This window comes from Talpa europaea, assembly GCF_964194135.1.
Source record: "Talpa europaea genome assembly, chromosome: 11".
In the NCBI taxonomy this organism is placed as follows: domain Eukaryota; kingdom Metazoa; phylum Chordata; class Mammalia; order Eulipotyphla; family Talpidae; genus Talpa; species Talpa europaea.
This window is the reverse complement of record NC_140078.1, coordinates 77,146,898-77,170,986: the sequence shown is the minus strand read 5'-3', so window position 1 is coordinate 77,170,986 and position 24,089 is coordinate 77,146,898. Positions and strand designations below refer to the sequence as shown.

Sequence of the window (24,089 nt, the reverse complement as noted above, 5' to 3'; positions counted from 1 at the left end):
CTCAGAATTGAAGACAGAACTGCAGCAACTGCAGGGACTGGCTAATCTAGTACCCTTGCAAGGAGCCCTGAAAAAAGGAAACAAACATTTTCTTTTTATATTGAGGTATAATTGGCTTGTAACATTGTATTAGTTTCAGGTATACAACATAATGATCCGATGTTTGTGTATATTACAAGATAATCACAATAGTTCTAGTTCATATATATCTACCCCAATACATAATTATAATTTTGTGTGTGATGTGTCCTTTTAAGATCTACTGTCTTGGCAATTTCAAATATGCAATACAGTATTATTAATAATAGTCACCATCATGTACATTACCTGCTCAGGACTTACTTTTATAACTGAAAGTTTGTAGCTTTTGACTCTGTCTACCCATGTCCTACCCCTTTCCCCCAACAACCACCCATCTGTTCTCTATATCTGTAAGCTTATGAACTTGGGTTTTTGTTTGCTTGTTTTTTAGATTCCACATACAAACGGAATGCCGAGTCCGATCCAGGTTGTTGCAAATGGCAAGCTTTCCTTCCTTTTTTTTTTTTTTTTAAAGATTTATTTATGCGTACAAGAGCTGGGGTACAGGCCAGAGGTGTGGGGGGTGAGAGGATTCACCAGAGACAGAGTGGGGAACAGAACAGGCAGACGGACTGAAGTACACTGCTGAGGGGAGCAGCAGGCGAGTCGGGAGAGGTCTGCTGTGCCGTGTGTGTAGCTCCCTGGCTAGGGATCAAACTTGTGCTGCAGAGGCTGCGGACAGTTTCATAGGTTGTATCTTAACCCCTTGCGCCACCAGGGAGGCCCAACTTTTCCTTCTTTTCTTTTTTTTAAAGATTTGTTTATTTATTTATACAAGCACTGGGTACAGTCAGAAGTGCGGGAGGGTGAGAGGATTCACCAGAGCCAGAGGGGAGAGCTGAGCAGGCAGACTGACCAAGTACACTGCTGAGGGGAGCAGCAGGTGGCGCCATGTGGGACCCTCGCCCAGTGGCTGGGGATTGAACCGGCACTGCAGAGGCTGCGGGCAGCTTCTCAACCCAGCTCTCAACTGCCGTGCCACCAGGGGAGGCCCCTTTTCCTTCTTTTCTTATGTTGAAGTAATATGTGTATAATGTGTACATAGTAAAATGGAAATATAACATGTAAACAACAAGATGAAAATGGTGTGAAAGTATTGTCGCCCGTTATGCTACAGTTGGTGGCATTTTCTTTACTAAACACAAGCTGAACTGGCTAATTCAGTTGTGATGGCACTGGTGCACCTCCAAGACCATGACAGTTGTTACAAAGGAAATGGAATTTGTATGAAAATTATTGCTGAGCTCATATTTATGAAATGTGAACAAAATTACTTGTCTGTGTGGCAGACCGTACCATGGCCTACTCACATCCCCTGGCACTCACAACTCTCATCCTCCTCAGGCACACACCTATTGGCTCTGGGTGCAACCCTTAACCTGTCAGGGGCTGGGGTGGGACTCTCTGACAAGTGTCCCTCACAGCATTTCAGAGGTCCCAGTGGGAAATAGTCATCGACAGACACGTGTTGGTTTCCTTTTCTTCCCCACCCACCTTCCCATCTCTCCACTAGTGCTTCCTGGGCTCATCTTCCAAGTTAAACACTTATATTCACATCTTTGTCTCAGGTCTGCTTCTGTGGGAAATGAGCCCAAGGCAGTTTTTTTCTGAAATATCCCAGCTGGCCATGAGACTTAATTTACAAATTAGAAGATCGAGGCCCAAAGGGAGGCACCTGCTGTCAGAGGCAGTCTACTTGGCCCTTAGTCCCTGGCAAACCAGCAAGGGCAGAGGTCCCGATGTCCCTGGGTGCTACTGGCCTTGGCCCTTCTCTGACCTACCTGGAAGATCCACTAGGAGAGGACAGGAACCTGCTGGAATACCTGGGGTAGGAGCAGAACAGAGAAGGGACAGCTGAGGCTGGATGGGGCCTGGAGTCATTGAGGGCTGGAACCTGTGGGTCCTCACCTTCTCATTTCCCTGAACCCCTCCCAGTTTATTCTCCAGGCTCTTGTGTGCCCCCCTCTTGCTCTCCATATCCCATCATTGGAATGAGGTTTTTGTAGGTTTTTCTTTCCTGAAAAATTCCCTACCAAACCACCCATAAATACACATATACTTCTCTGGCATTAGACCCCAGTTCTGTGGCTCTCAAAGAAACAGAGGTGGAGTCATGTGCCATAGAAGTCATGAAATTTCTCTCCACTTTGTCTTTTCCTGTTTCCTATGAAAGAAACTTGAGTATATGTCATATGATCTGTTTAGCCCACAGACCTTTTCTTATTCCCATTTGATACACTGGGACATCTAAGGCCAAGAAAGTAATTTTATCATGAGCTTATGACCTGACTCCCAGGCAGTGATCTTGGCACCTCACCAGAGCAGGCTTTTGAGAGACTTTGTTTAAGCCATCTATTTACCCTCATGGTTACCCACAACCCCATCATGAGCAGAGTCTGTTGGGGTCGTGGTACTGCCTATGAAAACACCTGCCACCCCCCCCAATCCCCCCGGTGTTCTGCCCAGGTCCCTCACTCAGTTTCTATGGGGCCAAAGAGCTGTCATGCAAAGGAATGAGCACAAATGTCCAGGACCAGCTTCTGCGAGAGGAAATACATCTCTGTAACATTTACTGGACTCTGCAGCGGATAGGGCCCTGGGTTCACTTGGGAGTGGTGAGCATGGAGAGACATTAGTGAATCCAATGGATCTCTGCTCATCAGCTAAGAGGGATAATTCACTTACTAGAAGCCAGAGTATACTAAGGGCCACAATAATAATAGCTGTGATGGCTTAAAAGCATACCCACAAATTCTTTCATATTCTTATCAAAAAGGGGAATCTAATTGCTCCTTGAATAAGGGCCAACCTTAGCGACTTGCTTCTACTGCATAAAATATGGAATCATTGATTCCATATATTAGAAAAAGATATTTTTCTTAGGACACTCACTTGAAACCCAGCCACCCTGTTATAAGGAAGCCCAGGTGACATGGAAGAACATATACGGTGTTCTTATACATAGCCCCAGCTTAACTCCTAAGGTCCTAGCTGATAGCCAGTAGGAAATGTCAAATATGTGAGAGAATGTGGTTTCAGATTATTCCAGCCTCCAGACTTCAATTCTCTCCGACTGTGTCCTCTCCACTAAGTTCTGCTCATATTATAGATTCAGAGCAAAATAAATTTTGTGCTAAGCCACTAAATTTTGTTAGGTAGTAACAGATAACTGGAACCCTATTAAAGTGATTGAGGATTTACTAGAAGCCAAACATTGTACTGAACATATTATTCACTCCTCCAGACAATCCTATCAGGTAGACACCAGGAATATCGATTTTATGGAGAACTGAAGCTCAGAGTGATTGAGAGACTTGTCTGAGTCATAAAGCTTATATGTGAGACATAGGACCGGAGGCAGCCATATGTTGGTAAACATTTAACAACCAGTTCTCTAGGGAAAAGGTGCTAAGGGAGGGAGTGAAGATTTGTAGCATTTGCCAGTCTCCATGGTGTAAATTCTCCCTCTCTGGCTGATACCAAGCTACTAGCATTGCGAGTGACATTGAAAAATATGCACTCAGCTTTCTGGGCAGTTCACATTGAGTGGAGACTGCCCCCCAGAACTATGTACTGAGGACATGTGTGTGCACTGAGGGCTGGGCAGGGGAGTCTTCCTTAAGATATAGGCTGAGCTATGGAAATGGCATTTGGGGCACTTGTTCACACTGCTTACTAAACTGTGTGCCTGATTACAGACAAGGTCTGTGTGTTCATGGCATTTTCTTTTCAGTGGGACAGAGAAAGGGAGACTCAAAGGCGTAGGGCATACTGAGAAGTGTGAGTTATTCTGCAAGTGGGAGTTGGAGGGGAAATGGTGGCCAAACTATTCTTAGCATGTCACAGTCAGGCCCTACGAGGGGAGATGGGCCTGACTGTCTATCATCTTGCCCTTCCCTTTGGAGAAAACAGCGTAGCAGGAAGTCTCAGGCCTGTCAGATTGGAAGTTCTCCGCTCCTGTAACAGAGGAATCTCCACCGAAAGGGGAGGCTCCAGGTTCCCTGCCCTGTCTAATGTGGGATGGAACTGGGCAGCCAGATGAAGCTATAGAAGATTTGGGGGTACATGGAGCAGAAGGATGTAAAGAAAAAGGGCCTGCTTGTTTTTCAGCTTTGGAACTGCACCAGGGGGACTAGAAGGAGACTAGTGCACCAGGGGGACTTGGAGGAGACACATGAAATTAAGACATGTAGAGACATGGGTGAGACACAGTGGAGAGGCTGACAATGGCAACCTTTATTTTGATTTGCACTTTAATTTTGCTCCTTTCATCCTGAACTTGCTGGGCCCCTTTTGGTTTCCTATGGATCCACTTAGCCCGCATCTACCACAGAAAGTGCCTTAGGCTTGTGGTAAGTTTTTGGACCTCAGCACCCCGCTTTGGGTAAACTCTGGCTGGGCATTTATCCACAAGGGGATGGGTAACTGGGTGTTTCTTTAGGAACCTATGTCCTTTTTCTTCCTTCTCTATGCACACTAAAAGTGCTTTCACACTATGCTTTGTTGTTATGTGGTAGATAGCAGAATCCCTGCAGGCTAACACCCCTCCTCCAAGGAAGCAGCCCTAGGGAAGGAGGGGACACAGGTTTCCCAGTGCTAACCCCTACCAGCTCCCCTCTCCTGTCTCTTTGTGAGAAGCTTCTTGAAATTGGCATCAGGCTCTTGAGAGGTGGGTTTCTTACCTGGGTCCCTATTCTCAAGATCTGTGATAGAGACAGGAATCAACACTCAGTCCTAAAGTAAAATTTCCACAAATTTGAAGCTGATTCTTAACTTGGGGCGGGGGGGGGGGGGGGGGAGGCTTGGGGGAGGTAGTGCTTCTAATCCAAAAGAGTCATATTACAAAGAAATCCCTTGTCATCAGACAGAGAATTATGAGGAATCTCTCTCTTCCAAGAGGATGATGTTGGGGTTCAGTGTGTGGGGTTCTTGGGTCCATCAGAGAATGAATTTGACCTAGTCTCCCTGCAGTGGCACATGTCAAGTTCAACAAAAACTGATGCCTGCATAAGCACCAGTGGGCAGAGTCTTAAAGGGCAAGCACTGCTCTTTGCCAGAGCACAGGGTGTTCTTATGCATTGTTCTTTGATGGGATTTATTCCTTTGTGGGGAATTTTTTTTTCCCCTTCACTTTGTGGAATTTATTGCTTTGGGGTTGGGTTGGGTTATTTTTCTATAACAACTGATAATCCTTTGTGCCCCCCACCTCCCGTTTTTGACCTTGTGAAAACTTTCATCCAAAATTTTCTACTCTAAGTTTTCATCAACAACATTCTAACTTGTGTTATTTCATCCAAGGAAGATACAAAGATATGATGAATTAAATTTTCCTGAAGTCTTGGGCTAGCAGAGGGGGCAGGTAGTTGAGAGGGATTATAGGACATAGTTCACACTGGATTCCTGAGGTCGTGGCTGGCCCCACAAGGGGAAGAGATCTTCCAACAGCCCTCTGCCTGACCCTGCCCCTTCGAGACTCCATCAGCTGTCTTCCTCAAGCCCCAGGGGTGTCCAAAGGCTGTCTCCTGTTGATTAGAGAAAACTGGTGATTAATCTTTTGGTAAAATTGTATCTCTCCTGCCATGGAGGAGTTTTTTAAAAATATGTTTTCTTCCCTTTAATAAAATACATACATGCACATCATTTAAAATAGCCAAAAATGAAAGAAAATGAGAAGTTGGGTCTCTTTTGCTCTGCTTACCCCTAGGCCTCTCTACTAAAGGTACTAATGATAGGGTTATGTTTTAAATCTCTTTCCAGAAAGTCTGTGTACATCATTTACACACACACAGATACATATCTCTCATCCAACTTGGTTGGTTGGGGAGCATTTATCCAAGCTCTTTCCCAATCTCTCTCTTACTAGACAGACTTGATTCACTTGGCAGCAGGCCCGGCTCTCTTTGTTTTCCTGTCTTACTTGGTACTTCTTTGGAGGATCTCATCTTGAAGGGACCTCAGGGTTCAATACCTAAATAGCCCCTTCTCTGGCATGGCTTTACATATCTTCCCTGCTGGGCCCCCATGCTGAGTGCCTTCCACTTGTAGCTCCAGACCCACCCTCCTCCCCTGTCCTCCCTGCTCTGTGCCTGGGGAGCTACCTCAGTGGCCTCCTTGCTCTCTGGATTCTCCTGGAGTTTGACCACAGGCCAATACAGGCAAGAGTCTGGGGGTAGGGAGGAGAGTGGGGTCAGGGTATATGTTTTCCCTGTAAGGTTGCCATGGTCTCCACCAGAGACCTCAGCTCCTGTCAGCTGGCAACGTCCCAACTTGTGTGTCAAAAATAAATTCCCTTCCTTGGGTGAAATCACATAAGTTTGGAAATTGTCCTTTCCATTTAGCTCTGTCTCCAGATCCCAGCAACTCCCTCGTTTTCATCCCTTCTGTACTGTGGATGGTGAAGTCCCCATTGCTGCTAGCACTGAGGTCCTATATTGTCCTTGTGATTTCTCTATACCTTGCTACAGTTCTGGAATGAATACTTTTACTAAGCCCTTCTCAAATTTCTCAATCCAAGTGTATTAGCTGTTTCCTTCTGGGACCTTCTCTGCTACAAATTCCAAACAATCCCATATTTCCACTACCTCCAAATCTCTGGTTCACATAAGCAGCTCAGACTACTGACTCCTCACCTCACTTCCGAAAAAGACTGCTCCTCCTAGTTTTCCCAATGCTGGTTAATGATAGCCCCAAGATTGTTGTTACAGTCTTGTCTCCTTTTTCTCTCATTCATAGCTATCAGCAAATTCTGTTCACCCTACAATCAAAATATATCCAAGATGTACATCACTGCCTGACATCACCTACCACCCTGGCCCTGCTACCACTGTCTCACATTTGGATTGTTGCAATAGCATCCTTTGTGGGCTCCCTGATTCTACCCTTGCCCCTATGTCATGTCTCCACAGAACAGTCTATCAAAGCCTAAGTCAGATCATGTCACTCCTTTGCTCAAGACCTTCCAGTAACTTCCCACATCATTATGGATGCCAAAGGCCCCACCAGGGCCTACAAGTAAGGTCCCTCCACCCACTCCATCCCAATCTGGCACACCCTTTTCACCTTTTTGCCCCCTGTCTATTCTGCTTCAGCCACACTGACCTCGCCACTGTTCATCACAAGCCAAGTAAAATCCCACCTCACCTCAGGGTCTTGGCACTTTCTATATGCCCTCTGCCTGACAGATGTTTTTTTTTTCCCCACTTTGTTTGTTTGTTGTGACAAATATCTGAAGTTCTCTCACCTCATCCTCCAATGTCTGCTTGTCCAAGAAAACATCCCTGATCATTCCATCTATAATAGCACCGCCCCCAACATCTTCTGAACTCCTTCACCTCCACATTTTCCTTCAAACACTTATCAGCACCTAGTGCATTTCATCACCCCCATCCCCTTGAGTTGCAGGAACCAGAACATTAGTCTATTTTGTTCTGTGCTATATGTATCTCCAGTATCTCCAATTTTCTTGACATTGGCAGGTATATATGTTAAGTAAATATCTGTCTTTAAAAAATAAATCCACAATGAGGAGCACCGACAGGCACTTGGAGGATGCTCCTTGGTTTTGTTCACCTAACAATAGACCTTGGACATTTGGTCCATAAACAACTGCCTCATTCTTTTCCACAGGGCACAGTATCCCAGTCGTCACTTGAGCATTTCTAGAGCACATGCAATTTGTTTAACCAGTTCCCTACTGATGACATTTAAGTGGGTTTCAATCTTTGCTATCCCAAATAATGCTGCGTGAACCTTGCATTTATCCTTCCATTTCAGTCTGTAGGACAAATCCCTGCGTACACAACTGTACATTTAAGTAACATACTGATCATATTGTTAGGGGGAAAAGGCTGTCCTAAAGCTAATCCCACACAGGCTTAGTGGACTCCACCCCCACCCCAGGCCAAAGCCAAAGACACTGGGAACTCCAAATCCCATCACCACCAAAGGGAAGGTGGCTGGGACCTGAGGCTGGGGTTTAGCAGCCAGGTGGGTATAAAGCCAGACACGTGGGCTTTGGAGGGGTCCCCCATTTTGGCTCTCCGCCAGCTCGCAGCGACCAGCCAGCGCTGAGAGTGACTTTGGGTTTCCAGGTCGTCAGATCGGGTAGGACGCATTAAAGACTTTATTTCCCTATTTTCTCCCTGAGTTGTACATTTTCCTTATTTCCTTTTCCCTTGTAAATAAACCTTTTATTAACCTTTTGTGTGTGCCTGTAGTGGAGTATTAATAAGTCCCTTGTAAGCGCGCGGGTGAGGACCCACAGCCAGGCAACCCGTTCAATATCGGGGCTGCCCTATAACAATATTACAGCAGTTCTCTATTTCTCCCCACCCCACTGGAAACAAGGAATGGATCCTGGAGTTTCCCCATCCCCTCCAATCCAGTATCAGCCAATACTAGACCTTGGATTGTGGTTAATACTGAGGGTTAATACAGTGCCCTGGGTGGGGTGGAGAAGCGAAGCACCCTTTCCTTGGAGACCTCCCTTGGAGTCAGAAAGCCCCAGACAGCTGGTGAGGGGCCTGGGCCTCAGCTGGGCCAGGCGGCCCGCAGCACCCACGCCTCCACTCGCTCGCCTCCCGTTTTCTGCGCTTTCCTGTACAAGTTTCTGATTCCTGGAACCAAGCTCAGTGACCTCACGGCAATGACTTCACATCCGGGACCTTCTGGGAATTCTCAGCAGCACTTTTTCCTAAGAAACCTAAGCGTGTGTGGGAGTGTGTGGTGGGGCAGTGGGAGGGGAGGGGCGGGGCGGGATGAGGGGGTAGGGAGCCGGCAAAGAGGCGGCACTTGGGGGGAAGAGGGGAGAGCCTTACAGAGCCAACTTCCTTCTTCCGTAGCGAGAAGGGTGGAGCTGGCCGGGGCGTGTGGCCCAGCTGCCGCCTGGAAGGCTGAGTCCCTGCCCCGCGGCCCGCAGCCTGGCACGCGCGCGCGCCCCACCCCCGGGACTCGGGTATCCGGGACCCGAGGACCCCAACCCCTAGCGCTGCTGCTTTGGGACCACAGGGCAATTCCGATTGCCCTCGGGCTGATCCCCTTCTAGAATCCCTGGGGAAATTAGCTTGGAGTAGAACTTGGCAGCCCTGCCAAACATGGGGAGCGAGTGCCAAGATGGAGGCATTATTTGAGATAGCGAAGATTGGAACCCCCTTTTTTAAAAATAAGATTGATTTATTTATACAAGAACTGGGGTACAGGTCAGAGGCGCAGGAGGGTGAGAGGCTCTACCAGAGACAGAGCGGGGAACAGAACAGGCAGACTGACTGAAACACACGCTGAGGGGGGCAGCGGGTCTGCTGCGCCATGTGGGAAGCTCCCTGGCCGGCCGGGAATCGAACCTGCGCTGTAGAGGCCGCGGTCAGCCTCACAATTCGGCGCTCAACCCTCTGCGCCACCGGGGAGGGCCAGGAGCCAGCTTAAATGTCAGCAGTAGGGAACTGGTTAAACAAATTACATATTGACTTGCAGGTACTAACCTGCGGTAGTGGGGCCGTTGGGGCTGGGGGAGGGAGGAGTCGCTTGAAACCAAAAGGTTTCTAGCAGGTTGAACAAGCTGCATGACTGCAGGAGGTTGAGGGGCCAAAAGAGGGTCTCCAAGGCCTTTTCTTTTGCTTTGTTATACGGGTTGCCTCAGGTGAATCTCCAAGAGGGCACTTTCCAGCAATGGCAGGGTGCAAATAAGGGGACCACAGCATAAAGTCAGGGTTGCATTGTGACTTTAATAATTTTGCCTTTGTGGGCTCCTTCTCCCATAAAAAGTATTTTAAAAAATATTTACAATTGTGGTGGTATAAAGAATGTTGTTAATATTATATATTAAAGGATTTTTCTTTCTACCTGAAAATTCCATATCTTTCCTTCTGACTTTAAACAAAGCTAAACCATTTTCATGTGTCCAGTGGATAAAATGACCCTGACCAAGACCAGGGCTGTGTGACACCGCGTGTACCAGTAAAGGGTCTAGAAGGTCTCTGAATGACCTAAGTGAAGTGGATTTTTTTTTTTGTGAGGTGGCAAGAAGCCAGGCAGGATTGGAGGACCGACAGTTTGGAGGTGACACAAGTGGTGGGGAAAGCCCTGGGATGGCTGTTTCCACAATATGACATCCGAACTGTCATAGCAACAGTGGAAGGGAGGGGAGAGAGGAAGAGATACAGGGAAGCCATAGCAGGTTGGTGTGAGGGGAGGGGGCCTAAGGCTGACCTCTCTAGCTTGCCCCTCTGCCACTGCCCCTCCTAGAAAAGAAATCAAAAGGACAAACTGTAGGTGCTTCAGGACTTTGGGAAGATCAAATGGAAAGCCCTTCACTAATAACAAAACAGGAAGAATGTGAGTACCTTAGTTGGCATGAGGGTGACTTCAGGGCCACCTCTTGCCCAGATCTTTGCAGTGGCTCCAGACAGGCATTCCAGAACCTCTCCACAGCTCCATTCCCATTGGGCCACTTTCCTGTTCCCCAAGGCCCAAAAGAGAAAACCACACTCCTCACCTGAACATTTCCAGAATGTAGAAAGAGAAACAGACTGGGTTTTCAACACCCCTTACTGTAGACAACTTCCTCATTTGGCTACCCATTTCTCAATAATTACACCCCTCCCCCGAAAACAGACACACCTCATTTTATTGCGCCTCAATTTATTGAAAGTCTTTCTGCTCCATTTAGCATTTTTAGCAATAAAATGTTTTTCAATTAAATACATTGGCTCTTAATGGAATCGAATAGAAAATCCAGAAATAAACCCACAGATTTATGGTCAACTAATCTTTGACAAAGGAGCAAAGACTATGCATTGGAGCAAAGAAAGTTTGTTCAATAAATGGTGCTGGGAAAACTGGGTCGCTACATGCAAAAGAATGAAGCTTGACCACTACCTCACACCATACACAAAAATCAACTCAAAATGGATTAAAGAACTAGACATAAGACCTGAAACCATAAAATACATAGAAGGAAATATAGGCGAAACACTACGTGATATGCACATCAAAGACATCTTTACAGACACATCACCCAAAGCAGTGATAGTGAAGGCAAAGATAAACAGCTGGGACTACATCAAACTAAAGAGCTTCTGCACAGCAAAAGAGACAGTAACCAAAACAAAGAGAAACCCCACCGACTGGGAGAACAGTTTTGCACACAACACTAATGATAAAGGACTGATCACAAAAATCTACAAAGAGCTGATGAGACTCAACAAAAACAAAGAAAATAATCCAGTCAAAAAATGGGCTGCTTGTATAAATAAATAAATCTTTAAAAAAAAAAATGGGCAGAAGAGCTAAAAAGAAACTTCTCTGAAGAGGAAATGCAAATGGCCAACAGGCATATGAAAAAATGCTGCACCTCCCCCTGCAGTGGCCTTTAGGAATAAATGTTCAACATCACTTGCAATCAGGGAAATGCAGATCAAAACTACAATGAGATACCTACCATCTTACACCCGTGAGAATGGCACATATTAAAAAAACTAGCAACAACAAATGTTGGCCAAGTTGTGGGGAGAAAAAGGAACTCTCCTGCACTGTTGGTGGGAGTGCAAACTGGTCCAACCACTATGAAGAGCTGTGTGGAGATTTCTTGACCTACTAAACAGAGCTTCCATATGATCCAGCAATTCCACTCCTAGGTATTTACCCAAAGGACACAGAAACATCAATTCCAAAGAGCACCTGCACCCCTATGTTTATAGCAGCACTATTACAATAGCTAAGCTTTGGAAACAACCCAAATGCCCAAAAATAGATGACTGGATCAAGAAGATGTGGTACACATACACCATGGAATATTACTCAGCATTCAAAAAAGATAAACACATGCAATTTGCAGCAACATGGATGGAGCTGGAAGGGATCATGCTCAGCGAAATAAGCCAGAAAGAAAAAGAAAAATACCAGATGATCTCACTCATAGCAGGAATCTAGAAAACTTAAATAAGGGACCAGGAAAAAGAATAACCATAAGAAAGAAAATATTAAAATCAACAAACAACTATGAACCAGAGACACTCTATGGGGGGTGTGGGGCAGGGAAAGGAGGGCTTGGGGTCAAAGTAAGGGGGTTGTAATTGTATGGGGAATATAAAAATAAAATTTAAATATTAAAAAAATAAATACATTGGTTCTTTAGCCATAATGTTATTGCATACTTAATAGACAACAACAAATTGTAAATGTGGCTTATTTATAACTGGGAAACCAAAAAATTCATGTGGCTTGCTTTATTATGATACTTGTTTTATTGTGATGGTGGTCTGGAATGGAACCTCTAGTATCTCGCAGGTATGCCTGTATACTGGACTCCCACCTTTCAATGCAAATACTGGACCTGGAACAGACCAGGCCAAAATCGAGGGTGGGGCAGGAGAGTTGGGCTCAAATGACTTCTTAAAGGCAAGCCTTTATTCACTCTAAAACATGGATAGAGCACCCACTGTGTGCTTTTGTACCATTCCAGTGCTCCAACAATAAACAAATGATTAGTAGCTTGCATACAGATGATTTTCCAGTGGGAAAGCTGTAGAAACTGCACTTTTCAGAGAGCCACATGTTTTTCTAGAACTTGCTTTTTCCTCATCAAAAGGTGGTAGTATCTTCCATTCAATCTAGACAGATTTATCACTCACTTGTAACCAACAGAATGTAGTAGAAGTCATTTTGTGTGACTTCTGAGGTCACGTCATAAAAGAGCATGCAATTTGTCTTGTTAGTTGGGAAAAATGACTTTGGAAATTGAAGATAAAATGTAGGAAGTCCGGCTACCCTGGGACTGCCATGCTGTGAGGAAGCCCAGGCCACATGGCAAGGCCATGTGTGTTTGTCTGTCTGTCTCTCTCTCCTGGCTAACATGCCAGCAGAGGTCCTGCCCAACAGCTAACATCAACTGCCCCACATGTAAGCAGATATTTGCAGACCCCAGCTGTCAAATTAGCCCCCCCCCCCAGTCTTTGAGTCTTCCCAGCTGGGGCCCCACACATCACAACATAGGGACAGACCACTCCCATGTCTTCTATCCAAATTCCAGACCCATAGAATTCATCAATGAAAACATTCATATAATGGTTGTTTAACACCACTTTGAGGTGGTTTGCTACACAGGAATAGAATCTAAAACACTGACAAATACATGAGAGCAAGACACTATTGTAATAGGACCTCAGGAAAACTTAAAACATGGTGACTTGGGAGGAAGTCCTTTTTGAATGGGGCAGGGGAGGGATGAACCTGGAAAGCCTTTCTGGAGAGACATTCAAACAGGAAAGCTCCGGAGAAAAGACTTCCAGGCAGAGGGTACAAGTGTAAAGGCCCTGGGGCAAGAATCAGTTTGGTGTGTTCTGTCACGCTCAAGGTCAGTGAAACTAGGGGGCATCTGGGTGAAGAGAATGGGGGACAACGAAGGCAGAGAGGCAAGTCTTTCTGGTCTTACAGGCCCCTGAGAAGATTTAGGTTTCAAACTGAGTGAGCTGGGACGCCAGAGGAGGGTATTACACAGGAGTGACTTGATCCGGTAGGAACTTTGGCTGCTACATAGTAAGCACATTTAGGGCACAGAGAGGTAGGCCAGGCAGGAGACTAGCGGTGGTCCAGGAGCGGGGATGGACGGACGGTGGCCTGACGCAGAGTGACGGCTTTGAAGACAGAACTGGAGGACAAACTCGGGACAAAGAAGCAGTGACGGAAAGTTAAGGAGAAGGGCCAGCACGTCGGTCCCGGGCGGGGCCGCGACGTGGGTGAGGACCGGAACCCGGCCGCGGTCTGGAATCTGGCGGGGGGAGGTTCCGATTTAGGGCCGGTCAGGACGGCGTGTACTGGCGTCCGACGTCTGGCGCAGGGAACCGATGTTTGGCGGCGCCCTGCGCCAGTCGTTTCCTAGCAACGGCGGCCGCTGCCGCCCGAACGTTCCGAACCCGGAGGCCCGTGACGTCACCGTCACCTTGGCGACGGCGGGCGGGAACACCTCCCTCCCCGCTCGGGGGCGGAGTCTCAGCGCTGTGCGCTCCGCCTCCAGCCCGCCCCGCCCCCGGGCTCGCCACCCCGCGGCGGCTGGAGCGGCGCCGCCGGAGGTGTGCGGCCAGGTGTGCCGTGGGCGGGGCCTCGCCTCCCGACGCTGCGCTCCCTGCCCGCGCCCTCGCCGTCCTGCCGCCGGCCTCGCCCGGCTCTTGCCCCAGGCTGTCACCTGCAGCCATCATGCTGGCTCTTCTGTCCTCAGGTCACCCTGTTAGGGGGAAAGGATGACCTAAAGCTAATTCCATACAGGCTTTGTGGACGCCACCCCCACCCCAGGCCAAAGCCAAAGACACTGGGAACTCCAAATCCCATCACCACCGAAGGGAAGGTGGCTGGGACCTGAGGGTGGGGTTAAGCAGCCAGGTGGGTATAAAGGCAGACTCGTGGGCTTTAGAGGGGTCCCCCATTTTGGCTCTCCGCCAGCTCTCAGCGTCCGGCAAGCTCTGAAGTGCTTTTTAGGTTTCCAGGTCGGCGGATCGGGTAGGACGCATTAAAGACTTTATTTCCTATTTTCTCCCTGAGTTGTACATTTCCTCAATTCCCTTTCCCTTGTAAATAAACCTTTTATTAACCTTTTGTGTGTGCCTGTAGTGGAGTATTAATAAGTCCCTTGTAAGCGCGCTGGTGAGGACCCACAGCCAGGCAACCTGCTCAATATCGGGGTTGCCCTATAACAACCCCTGGGGAGGAGATGCAGTCTGCTGTCACCAGCCCTCTCCCCGTGAACTTTGTTTCTGTGGCCTTCTCAGATGGCTCCCCTCTCGAATGGTCTTTCTGCTTTTGATGTATTGTCTTCCTTGCACGGCTTCAGCTTCTCATGGGCTCCTCTGACATTGCCTCTTTAAACCCAAGTGCCATGAGGTCAGGGATGAATTCTGCTTTGTTTCTTTCTGTGTTGAGTCCCCTGAACGGAACTTGGTGTGAAGCAGGTGGTCAGTCCATATTCTTGGGGTGGATCGGTGAATTTGCTCAATCATGTCATTCATCTGTGTGTTCATTTATTTGACGTTTATGGAGTGCCTTCTAGGCACTGGGGTAAGTCCTAGAGATACTGAGAGGGACAAGACTGGGGCTCCACCTGGAGGTGAGAAAAGAGATATGCTAAAACTGATAATTGCAGTGATAGGAAAAGGGACTCGGCTCTAGCTCCAGGGGCCAGGCACAGCTCCAAGAACTGTATAGCCTTTTTTCTTTCTCCGCCTGCCTGCCGCCATCACGAGTCGCAAGCAAGCTCCCGGGAAGGCCCTGTCCCAGTCGGCTCTGCCCTATCGCCGCAGCGTCCCCACCTGGCTGAAACTGACTTCTGACGACGTGAAGGAGCAGATCTACTACAAACTGGCCAAGAAGGGCCTGACTCCCTCACAGATCGGTGTGATCCCTAGAGACTCACATGGCTTTGCACAAGTACCTTTTGTGACAGGCAACAAAATCCTGAGAATTCTTAAGTCCAAGGGAACTGCTTCTCTGATCTTCCTGAGGATCTGTATCTTTTAATTAAGAAAGCTGTTGCTGTTCTAAAGCATCTTGAGAGGAACAGAAAGGATAAGGATGCTAAATTCCGTCTCATTCCAATTGAGAGCCGTATTCACTGGTTGGCTCACTATTACAAGACTAAATGGGTCCTCCCTCCCAATTGGAAATATGAGTCATCCACAGCCTCTGCCCTGGTTGCATAAATTTGTGTATTCAAGCAATAAAATCATTGTTTAACTAGGAAAAAAAAAGAACCGTATAGTGATATTCAGTATACCAACTCCTCAGTAGCACTTACTAGAGTTGTGCCCACTCAGAGCACGGAGAAAGCTGGGGACATGTGGTGAGGGGCCTAGTTAGTTGTGGGGAGTGGGCCCAGGTGGGTAGATTTGTTCTCTTTATTGTCCGCCAGCTGCAGTCTTCCACAGAGGGTGGGCTTCTTCCAGGTCAGAGCACCCATATGATTGGGACCATGAGGGACTGTGAGGGGTGTGGAGGGCTGAGCCCCAGCCTAGCACTAAAATAGGGGCCTACCTATTCACTGGAAGCAAAGCGTGGAAAGTTCCCACGTAACCTTGTGAGAGAAGGGAGGCTTGGGGAGTGGAACCTAAAGCCCCTTCCTATGAGTCGATATTCAGGAAATGGAGAAACTAAATGTATTCCCTCTTTTGGGTTTGTGCGGGTGCTCTACCTTTAGCAGTCACTTCCCTCTGATTTTTATATAAATGGCTCTTTGTTATTCAGATCTCATGTGAGTTATTTTTTTCCTTCATGAGTGAAAGGTTTGGCGTGGTGAAGAAAAGGAGAGCCAGGCTAAATTTCTCAGAGGAAGGGAAAATTTATTGCGACCCGGGCGGACCTCACGGAGGAGAGGTCAGGTGGGAGACTGGGCTCGTTTGGCGGGGGGGGGGGGGGGGGGGGGGGGGGGGGCGGGGGGGGGCGGGGGGCGGGGAGTTTCTTTGTCTGAGAAAAGATTTGTAGGGAGGGGGAAGGTTCATTGTCTGAATCCTCTCGGCAGGCTTCCGCATTCCTGTTCCCAGGTGGGCTTCCTGGTGGGTTTTTGCATTCCGGCCTCCTGCATGTACCTTTCAATGAGGTTTCCCTTGGCCGAGTCCTCTAAGGCAATCACCCATCATTGTCATATCAACATATTTTAAGACTCCTACCCCAGAGTGGGAGTAGGTGCGTTACCCTTGTTCTTGATCTGTTTTTTTTCCCTTTTGTTTAGTTTCTGTTGTTTGTTATTATCTCTAGAAAGTCATTTCCCTGAGAGCAGGACCCATTAGACCTCACTCTGTGTCCCAGCTGCCAAGAATATGCCTGTCACGCCGCAGGCATTCAGGATTTTTGAAAGAGTGAAAATCATTCCTCAAATCACTTGGCTTCCCAGGCCAGGACCCATACACTCCTCTTCCCAGGAGCTCCTGCTACACGCACATCAGCTGGGCTGAGTAGGGGGAAGCAGCCCAACTTTCCTGGATACCCGAGTTCTCCTGGCGCGCGGCCCTCTCTCCTTTCTGGGCCTCACTGGGCTACTCTCCCACTCTGGAGCAGGATTCTGGTCGGATTCCATTCCAGGTGTTGTCCAAGAACCTCCAGGAAGGGAGGCCAGAGGTCGAGAAGCAACAGTATGTGTGTGTGGAGAGGAGGGGCGGGGGGACCGGCATGAGAGCAAGGAGAACAGGGGAGAGGGCAGACATTTCTGGTTCCCATTCAAGATGGTAGAACAGGGGTGGCTTTTCAGAGCTTTCCCTTACTGCCATTGCCAGAAAAATGGGGCACCTGAGGGTGATAGCTATTTTCCCCACAGTGGGAACCCTGACTCTGGAACAGATTCACAGACAGCAGAGCAGAGAATAAAACTTGTGTTTATTTAGAATGTGTCCTTCCCATTTGGGGTGTAGAGTGTAGGGCGGTGGGGGCAAAGAAGCAGTCCATTGGGTTTCTAGGGACACTGTTGATCGCTGACCCTTTCTGTGGTGTCCTTGGGGTATCTAGGGTGACCAGCTGGATGATGGAGATGGTGATGAAGGGCTGCGCCACAGCCTCTGGAGCCCTTAGACCCACCCCTAACAGAGACCTGTCCCGTGTTCTTGGCCCTGTCCTCTCCAGGAGTCAAGGAACAGATGGCCGACAATGTTTTCACTTGTGATTACAAAACAAAAAACAAAACTGAAGGTGGAGGTTCACTCAGGGGACTCCATTTCAGGCGGTGGCAGGCAGGCTCCACGTGTTGGCACAGGGCCGGGCCTGCGTGAGGAGCAGTGTGTCTGTACAGATGGCATCCCCTGCAGCAGCTGCAGGCCTCCCTCCTACTCTCACGCCTGGGCTGCTCGGCTGGCCTCTTCCCTTTCTTCCCTCCTTTTGCAAGAAACAGACCTGGAACTGACGAAGGGAAAGCACCCACAAGTCTTGGAAGATGCCCTTTCTCCTTGGTCCTTGACTCATGTGTGTAGGAGGATGGCACCCACCCCTGTCCTGGGGTTCTGGAGGGAGTTACCAGGTGGGCAGTTGGAAGGTGGAGGGGCTCACTGGGCAGCTGGCTAGAAGTGGTCACAGGCCACGTGCCCCATCCCGACTTGTGCCAGGTCTCTCTGCAGGAACTGCCGCAGCAGGGGGGAGATGTGGAGCTCCAGATGGGGGCCTGGGCCCCTGGGCAGCTCTGTCTGCTCTGTGACTGTGGAGGAGGACATGACTGTGTTTCCGAACTCATCCACCCCCTCGTATTGCTCAGTTACGGTTCTTGTAGCTCCATAGCACTGGTGGCCAGCTGGCCTGGTCTGCAGCTCCAGAACACTCTTCTCCCGCTTTCTGGGCAGGGGGCTGGCTGAGGCAGAGGCAGAGGCAGAGGCAGACTCAGGTTGTCCGGAACACTGGCTTATCTCCTTCTTTCCAGCCTTGTCGGGGGCATCTTTCTGCTGGAGCGGGGCCTGGTCCACATCCTGGGTCAGGAGTGTGCTTTTCACTGAGACATTGGGTCTGGGAGTTTCCGGAGGCTTCTTTGTACCTGACTCGATGGTGATGAAAGTTGGGGAGGAGGGTGAATCTCTTCTGGAAGGCAAGACTCGAGGGCGGTCCAAATCATCTCTCAGTGTCTCTAGCTCCCTGGTGGAAGGGGCCGTTGAGGCTGCTTGACCTCTGACCTCTGTGTGGTTTTTGACCTTGGCTTGACTCTGGACCTCAGCATGGCTTGTAACCTCCATTTGGTTCTTGACTGCAGGTTGACCCCTGACTTCTTGTCCTGAGCAGTTGGACTTGGCTGTGATGTTGTCTGTGACACTGTGGTCCTTTGGGGGTCCCTGGGAATGACTGTTGGTGTTAGCCTCAGGCTGCAGGCTAGACATGGAGCTGAGGGCCTTGTGCACAGCCTCCTCAATGTCCAGCAGTCTCGCCAGGGTCTGTTCCTTCAGCCGGGCCACCTCCGCGCTGACTCTTGTCAGCTCTCCAAAGGCCTGCTCCACTGAGGCCTCAGGCTTGCAGGGAGCAGCAGGAGCCTGAGGGGACCCTCCCAGCTGAGGCATGGCCTCAAAGAGCCTCTTCAGAGCCCCCATATCCATACTGCTTGCGGCCTCCTTCTCTAGGGCTTGCACCTGGCTCAGGAGGCCTCGGAGCTCTTGCTGGCTTCCCTGTAGAATCTCAGTGGCCCCTTGCTGGGGATCTTCCTTGGGTTTCTCTCCTGGGGGGCTAGGATGCTGCTGGGGTGAGGTGGGGTCACTGTTGAGAGCTGAGCACTCAGGGGGCTCAGGGTTCTTGGCATTACTGACCATTGCCTGACTCTTGGGCTTGGAGGTTAGACTGCTGGGGCCATGTTGGAGGCTGGGCTGGCTCTGTCCACTGGGGCATCCAGACAGAGATACTCGGCCCTGGTCCACAGTAGCGGGAGGGACCTTGGCCAGCCGAGGAGTGGATGCATCTGGCTCACCTTGTTTGTATTCTCTTTGTTCCACTCTCTTGGAGGAACCGGGACCTGAGGATTTGGGCAGCCTCTGAGGAGGGGGTAGCTGGCTTAGGTGTGCAGGTTTGGGGGGCACCTGGGGCTTCTTCCTTGGTGGCATGGTGGGCTCCAGTTTTGGGGTCTTTTTCTGTGATTCCCCAGGTGTTCTCTGGCCTGCAGAGCTGCTGTGGGAGTGGAGAAGGGGGCTCTGCAGGGGCTCAGAGGCCTGCTGGATGGAGTCCTCGTTATGGCGGGCTTCAGCTGGGAAGTCTGGTCTTGTCACAGCAGCTGAGAGAGGAGGAGGAGGAGGAACAGAGGCATTATGGGAGTGCAGGTTGGCACCTGCGGCCCGAGGCTCAGAGGCCGGAGTCTGGTGAGCTATAGCGGCAGTTGTTAAGGTGGTCTCTGCAGCTTGGAGCTTCCCTTTGCTGACTCTTGCTGTGGCCTTCTCTGTGCAGTCCCCAGGCTCCTCCCGTCCTGGCCTAAGACTCTGACCTGGGCCTTCCTGGAGCAGACTGGGAGCCTGGACTAAGAGGGCGGTCTCCTTGCCTTTTGACTGGGGTTCCCTCTCAGAAGATTGGAGGTCAGATGTCCTCACGGGGTGAGCAGTATAGAAGCCATCCACCCACCCCCCAGGCAGCCCATCAGGCAGTACTTTCTGCTCCCCACTGACCTTTCTGGGGCCTGCTGGGATCCTAGAGGCACCTCCATTCATAGGCTTGGTGTTGCTCTGGGCAGCCCCAGTGGTCATGGCTGTTGCTGGCAGAAGACCATCTTGAAAAGGCACGGGGGTGGCTGCTGGGGTGGGGTTCTGCTTGTGCTTGTTCAGAACTTGCTGGTGCAGGCTTTGGGCCTCGGCTGTTGCCATCCGCAGATTCTGCATGGCGGCCTGGAGGTCTGGGGCCTTGTGCCCCAGGGCCATCGTCATGGTTTCTTCCGATTTTCCCAAAGCTGCAGTTCCTTTCTGCCCAGTGCCTCTGTCTTCCTGCTTTTCCTCCCCAGCCAGAAGGACTGCCTTTCCCATCACCTGTGAAGGGCCAGGGGTGGCCCCTGGGCCTCTCAGATGCCCCATCCCCATGTTGGGGTCCAGCAGGGGGACATGGATGATGCTGTCAGGTGGGGGCAGCCTCTGGGCCCCCTCGCTGGTTGGCACGGGACTCAAGTCAGCTGGTGGTTCCCACCGAAGACTGTGTAGGCCGCTCAGGTCTCCTTTGTCTATACAACTGGCCAGTAGCTGCACGCTGCTTCTCTCAGGGGCCCTGCCATTTGGCCGGGGCTGCAGGGAGTAGGCGGTCAGTGAAACCAGACCCTGCTCTGTCTCCTGCATCACCAGCCCTGTCTTTGCCACTGAGGCCCCAAGGCTACAAGCCAGCAACTGCTGGAACTCAGGGTCCATGTCTTCAAGATTTCCGCTGCTGCCTGGGGCTGGCAGCCTCAGCGGCTTGAGCTGGAGCTGGCCCTTTGGGTCCTCCTGCACGAGCAGACCCTCCTCAGCCACGTCTGGCCGGCGCAGCACTTGACGGACTATTCTGGGAAGCTCACCAATCACCAGCTCTTCCTTCCGTATGTGGGGGCTCCCCTGCCCTGGGCCTGGGAGCACATACTTGGCAAGGCAGAGCTCCCCGCCACCTCGAGCCTCCATGAGGATGCCTCCACGGTGCAGGATGCCAGGCGTGGCGTTCAGCATCCGCAGGGTCCCCTCGGCTTCAGTCTCCTGCCTCTCCGGCACCTTGTTGTCTGAGGGACCCCCAGACTGTTCTTCCTGAAGGTTGCCCCCTCGGACACTCTCAGCTGCCAGGGAACCCATTGGGCAATTCTCAAAGAGCCAGGTGAACTTGTGCACAGAGCCCGTCGGGATGGGCTCAGGGAGGACCCTGGACACCTGGTCTTCCCTCTTGCCTGCCTCCAGTGCCTGGAAGACCTCCTTCTGTCGAGACACCTGCCCTGAAGGGATATCCACTCGGCTGCAGTACCGCACGGGTCCTCTTTCGCAGGGCCGGCCTGTGGCCTGCAGAGGCTCAGTCTCAAACACATGTCTGTCGGTCTGTCTTTCCCCAGCCAGGACCTGGTTAACTTGCAGGTGCTGCTCCCGAGAGCCTTCTGGCCTGTCCAGGGTTTGGGGTGCGAACATCCAGGTGCAGGACCTGGCCTTGGTATTAGCTGTGGGATCTGTGACCTCTGACTCCTGCTTCTCTGCCAACTCACTCATGGGACATGTCTCAAACAACCACCGGATGGTCTTCACGTCGCCTTTTGGGGGTGCCTCAGGCTGGGGGCCTCCCTGACTTTTTGCCTCTCCTTCCTGTCGTTCCTGCCGCTCCTGCTGGTGGATTACCTCCAGGGGCTGGGTCTCAAAGAGCCAGCGGGCAGTGCCCACATCTCCAGCCACCACTTCCTGCCGGGTGATGCCCCGCACCACATCAACGGTACTAGGGCTTCTGCCCAGTTGGTCGAGGGGCTGTGTCTCAAACATCCACCTGTAGCCCTGCACGTCACCTCCAACTACCTGCTCTCTGCTGACAGAGGTCAGGGCGTGGAGGTGACCTTTGCCATCCTGAATGGCATAGACTGGGGACCCTATGTCCTGCAACTGGCTTGCGGAATCAGCTCCTTCGGCTCTGCTCATGCTCCCATGGGCTGAAGGCTCGCCCTGCCCGATGCTGTCCAGGGGGAGAGTCTCAAAAAGGTTCTTGAAGGTCTTCACGTCTCCCTTCACCCCATCCCTCTGGGGAGCACTCTGAGAGAGGGACAGTGAGGGGACACCACTGGATAGATGCTCATTTGTGGGCCCTTCCCCCTCCCGGGGGCCCACCCGCTGAAGGTGACCCACTTGGACCTTGTCCCTGGGAGTATCCAGGGGCTTCATCTCAAATAGCCACAGGGTGGAACGGACATCACCAGGGACCACTTCCTCTTTGGTAGGGACCTCTGCTCCAGTCTCTTCCCCCTTTAGAGTGTCTAGTGCTCGGGTTTCAAACAGATGCCGCTGCTGCTGTACATCTGGACCAGGAGGGATGAGGTCTGGGGATGGCTGAAAGTCCTTCTCATCCACCTCGAACTCCCGGATGGCATCCAGGGGCTGTGTCTCAAAGATCCAGCGAGTTGCACTGACATCAGGCCGGGACCCCTCTTCCAGGGAGATCCCCCGGATCACCCGCACCTGGCTGGGGTCCCTGTTGATGGCATCCAGAGGTTGGGTCTCAAAGAGCCAGCGGGCTGTCCTCACTGCATTGCTGTGGATCTCCTCCCGGCATGCGGCCTTGACCTCATGGATAGCGCCCTCTGCATCCTGGATGGCACACAGAGGCTCTGTTTGGAATAACTTCACAGTCTTCTTCACATCGCCCTTCAGTTCCTGGATCTCTGAGCGAAGCTCCAAGGGGCTCTGCTCCTGGATGGAGGGGCGGGAGCCCAGGCGATCCAGCGGCCGCGTCTCAAAGAGCATCCTGGTACCCTGGACGTCTCCACTGGCTGCAGGCTCCCTCACTGTAGCCTCTGGTGCCTCGTCCTGGCCTGTCAGCTCATCCAGTGGTTTTGTCTCAAACAGCCAGCGGGCTGCACGGACATCCCCTCCGGATGGCCGAGGTCCCGCTGACTCCTGTTCTATGCTGTTGGCAAAGGAACCTTCCTCAAACTTGCGGGAAGTGGCCTGGACATCACCACTGGGCACTGGCTCCTTGGCAGGTGGCTTCTCATGGTCCCCAATGGCATCCAGCCTCCAGTTCTCAAAAATCCAGCGCATGCACTGGACATCACCCTCGGTGGGCTCCTCAGAACCCAGGACCTCCGCCAAGTCCTCGGCAACTGCCTCGGCCAGATTCTTGCGGAGCTCGGGGTGGATGTGCTTGTAGAGGCGGCGGAGCTCACTGGCTTGCCGCTGCTGGTGGAACTTGGAGAAGGACTCCTTGGGAGGTGGTGGAGGCAGATCCTCCAGGGCTGGTGGTGGAGGGAAGGGCAGGTCCTCTGCAGCCGCCATTGGGATGATTGGCGTCAGGGCCACCTGCATCTGGGCGTTGGCCATCTTGCTGAGGAGAGAGGGCAGAGATGAAGATGGGACTGGGGCGGGGCTGGGGGGCTTTGGTGGAATGGAGGCTGGTTGCTGGAAGAAATGGCACGGAGCACCCCTACTCTGCTCAGGGCAGAGTAGTCCCGTGGTGGCAAATGCAACTTAGAGGCATCCCCCCCGCCCCCAGCCTTTCAAATCTCACCTGGAACTCACTCTGCGACCTGCATGGTTGATGTGTCACAAGCCTTGAACTTAGGCTATATAGGGAGCCATCCATCAAGGTGGGTCCCACTTCCCCAGAATCACCCGGGTTGCTAGACTACTGGCCATGACACTCTTTCCACAGAAACTTCCACTGGGAAAACTGGGCATGTGTCATCCTCACTTTCCTTCACCAAAATCAGTTTTTCCCTGGCAGACGCCCCAGTGAAAGGCCTGGGGAATCCCGCCTTTGTGGGTGGCAGCCAAGTAAATGAGTAATTATTTCCCATGAAGAGGAAATTCCCTCTTATGACAGCAGAGGGCGCGCTTGCCCTTCCACTGGGCTCCTGCCCACCCTTCACCTCTTGGCGCTCAGTTCACTCTCCA

The 24,089-nt window shown here is 50.9% G+C and overlaps 2 protein-coding genes across 2 annotated transcripts; one reads left to right on the top strand and one right to left on the bottom strand.

The window, feature by feature from the left end:
* Positions 1 to 13,919: 13,919 nt before the first annotated feature.
* Positions 13,920 to 15,764, top strand: LOC311180138 (small ribosomal subunit protein uS15-like; the record flags this gene model as incomplete). The annotated part of the gene is given in 3 exon segments (XM_084247798.1): positions 13,920 to 14,156; positions 15,271 to 15,549; positions 15,552 to 15,764. Coding segments are annotated over 3 exon segments (729 nt in total).
* Positions 15,765 to 18,104: 2,340 nt separating this feature from the next.
* On the bottom strand, positions 18,105 to 23,516 carry XIRP1 (xin actin binding repeat containing 1; the record flags this gene model as incomplete). Its single annotated transcript, XM_084247797.1, has 1 exon — positions 18,105 to 23,516. One exon carries the CDS (start codon positions 23,514 to 23,516, stop codon positions 18,105 to 18,107), a length of 5,412 nt encoding a protein of 1,803 aa, XP_084103923.1.
* Between the last annotated feature and the right edge of the window lie 573 nt (positions 23,517 to 24,089).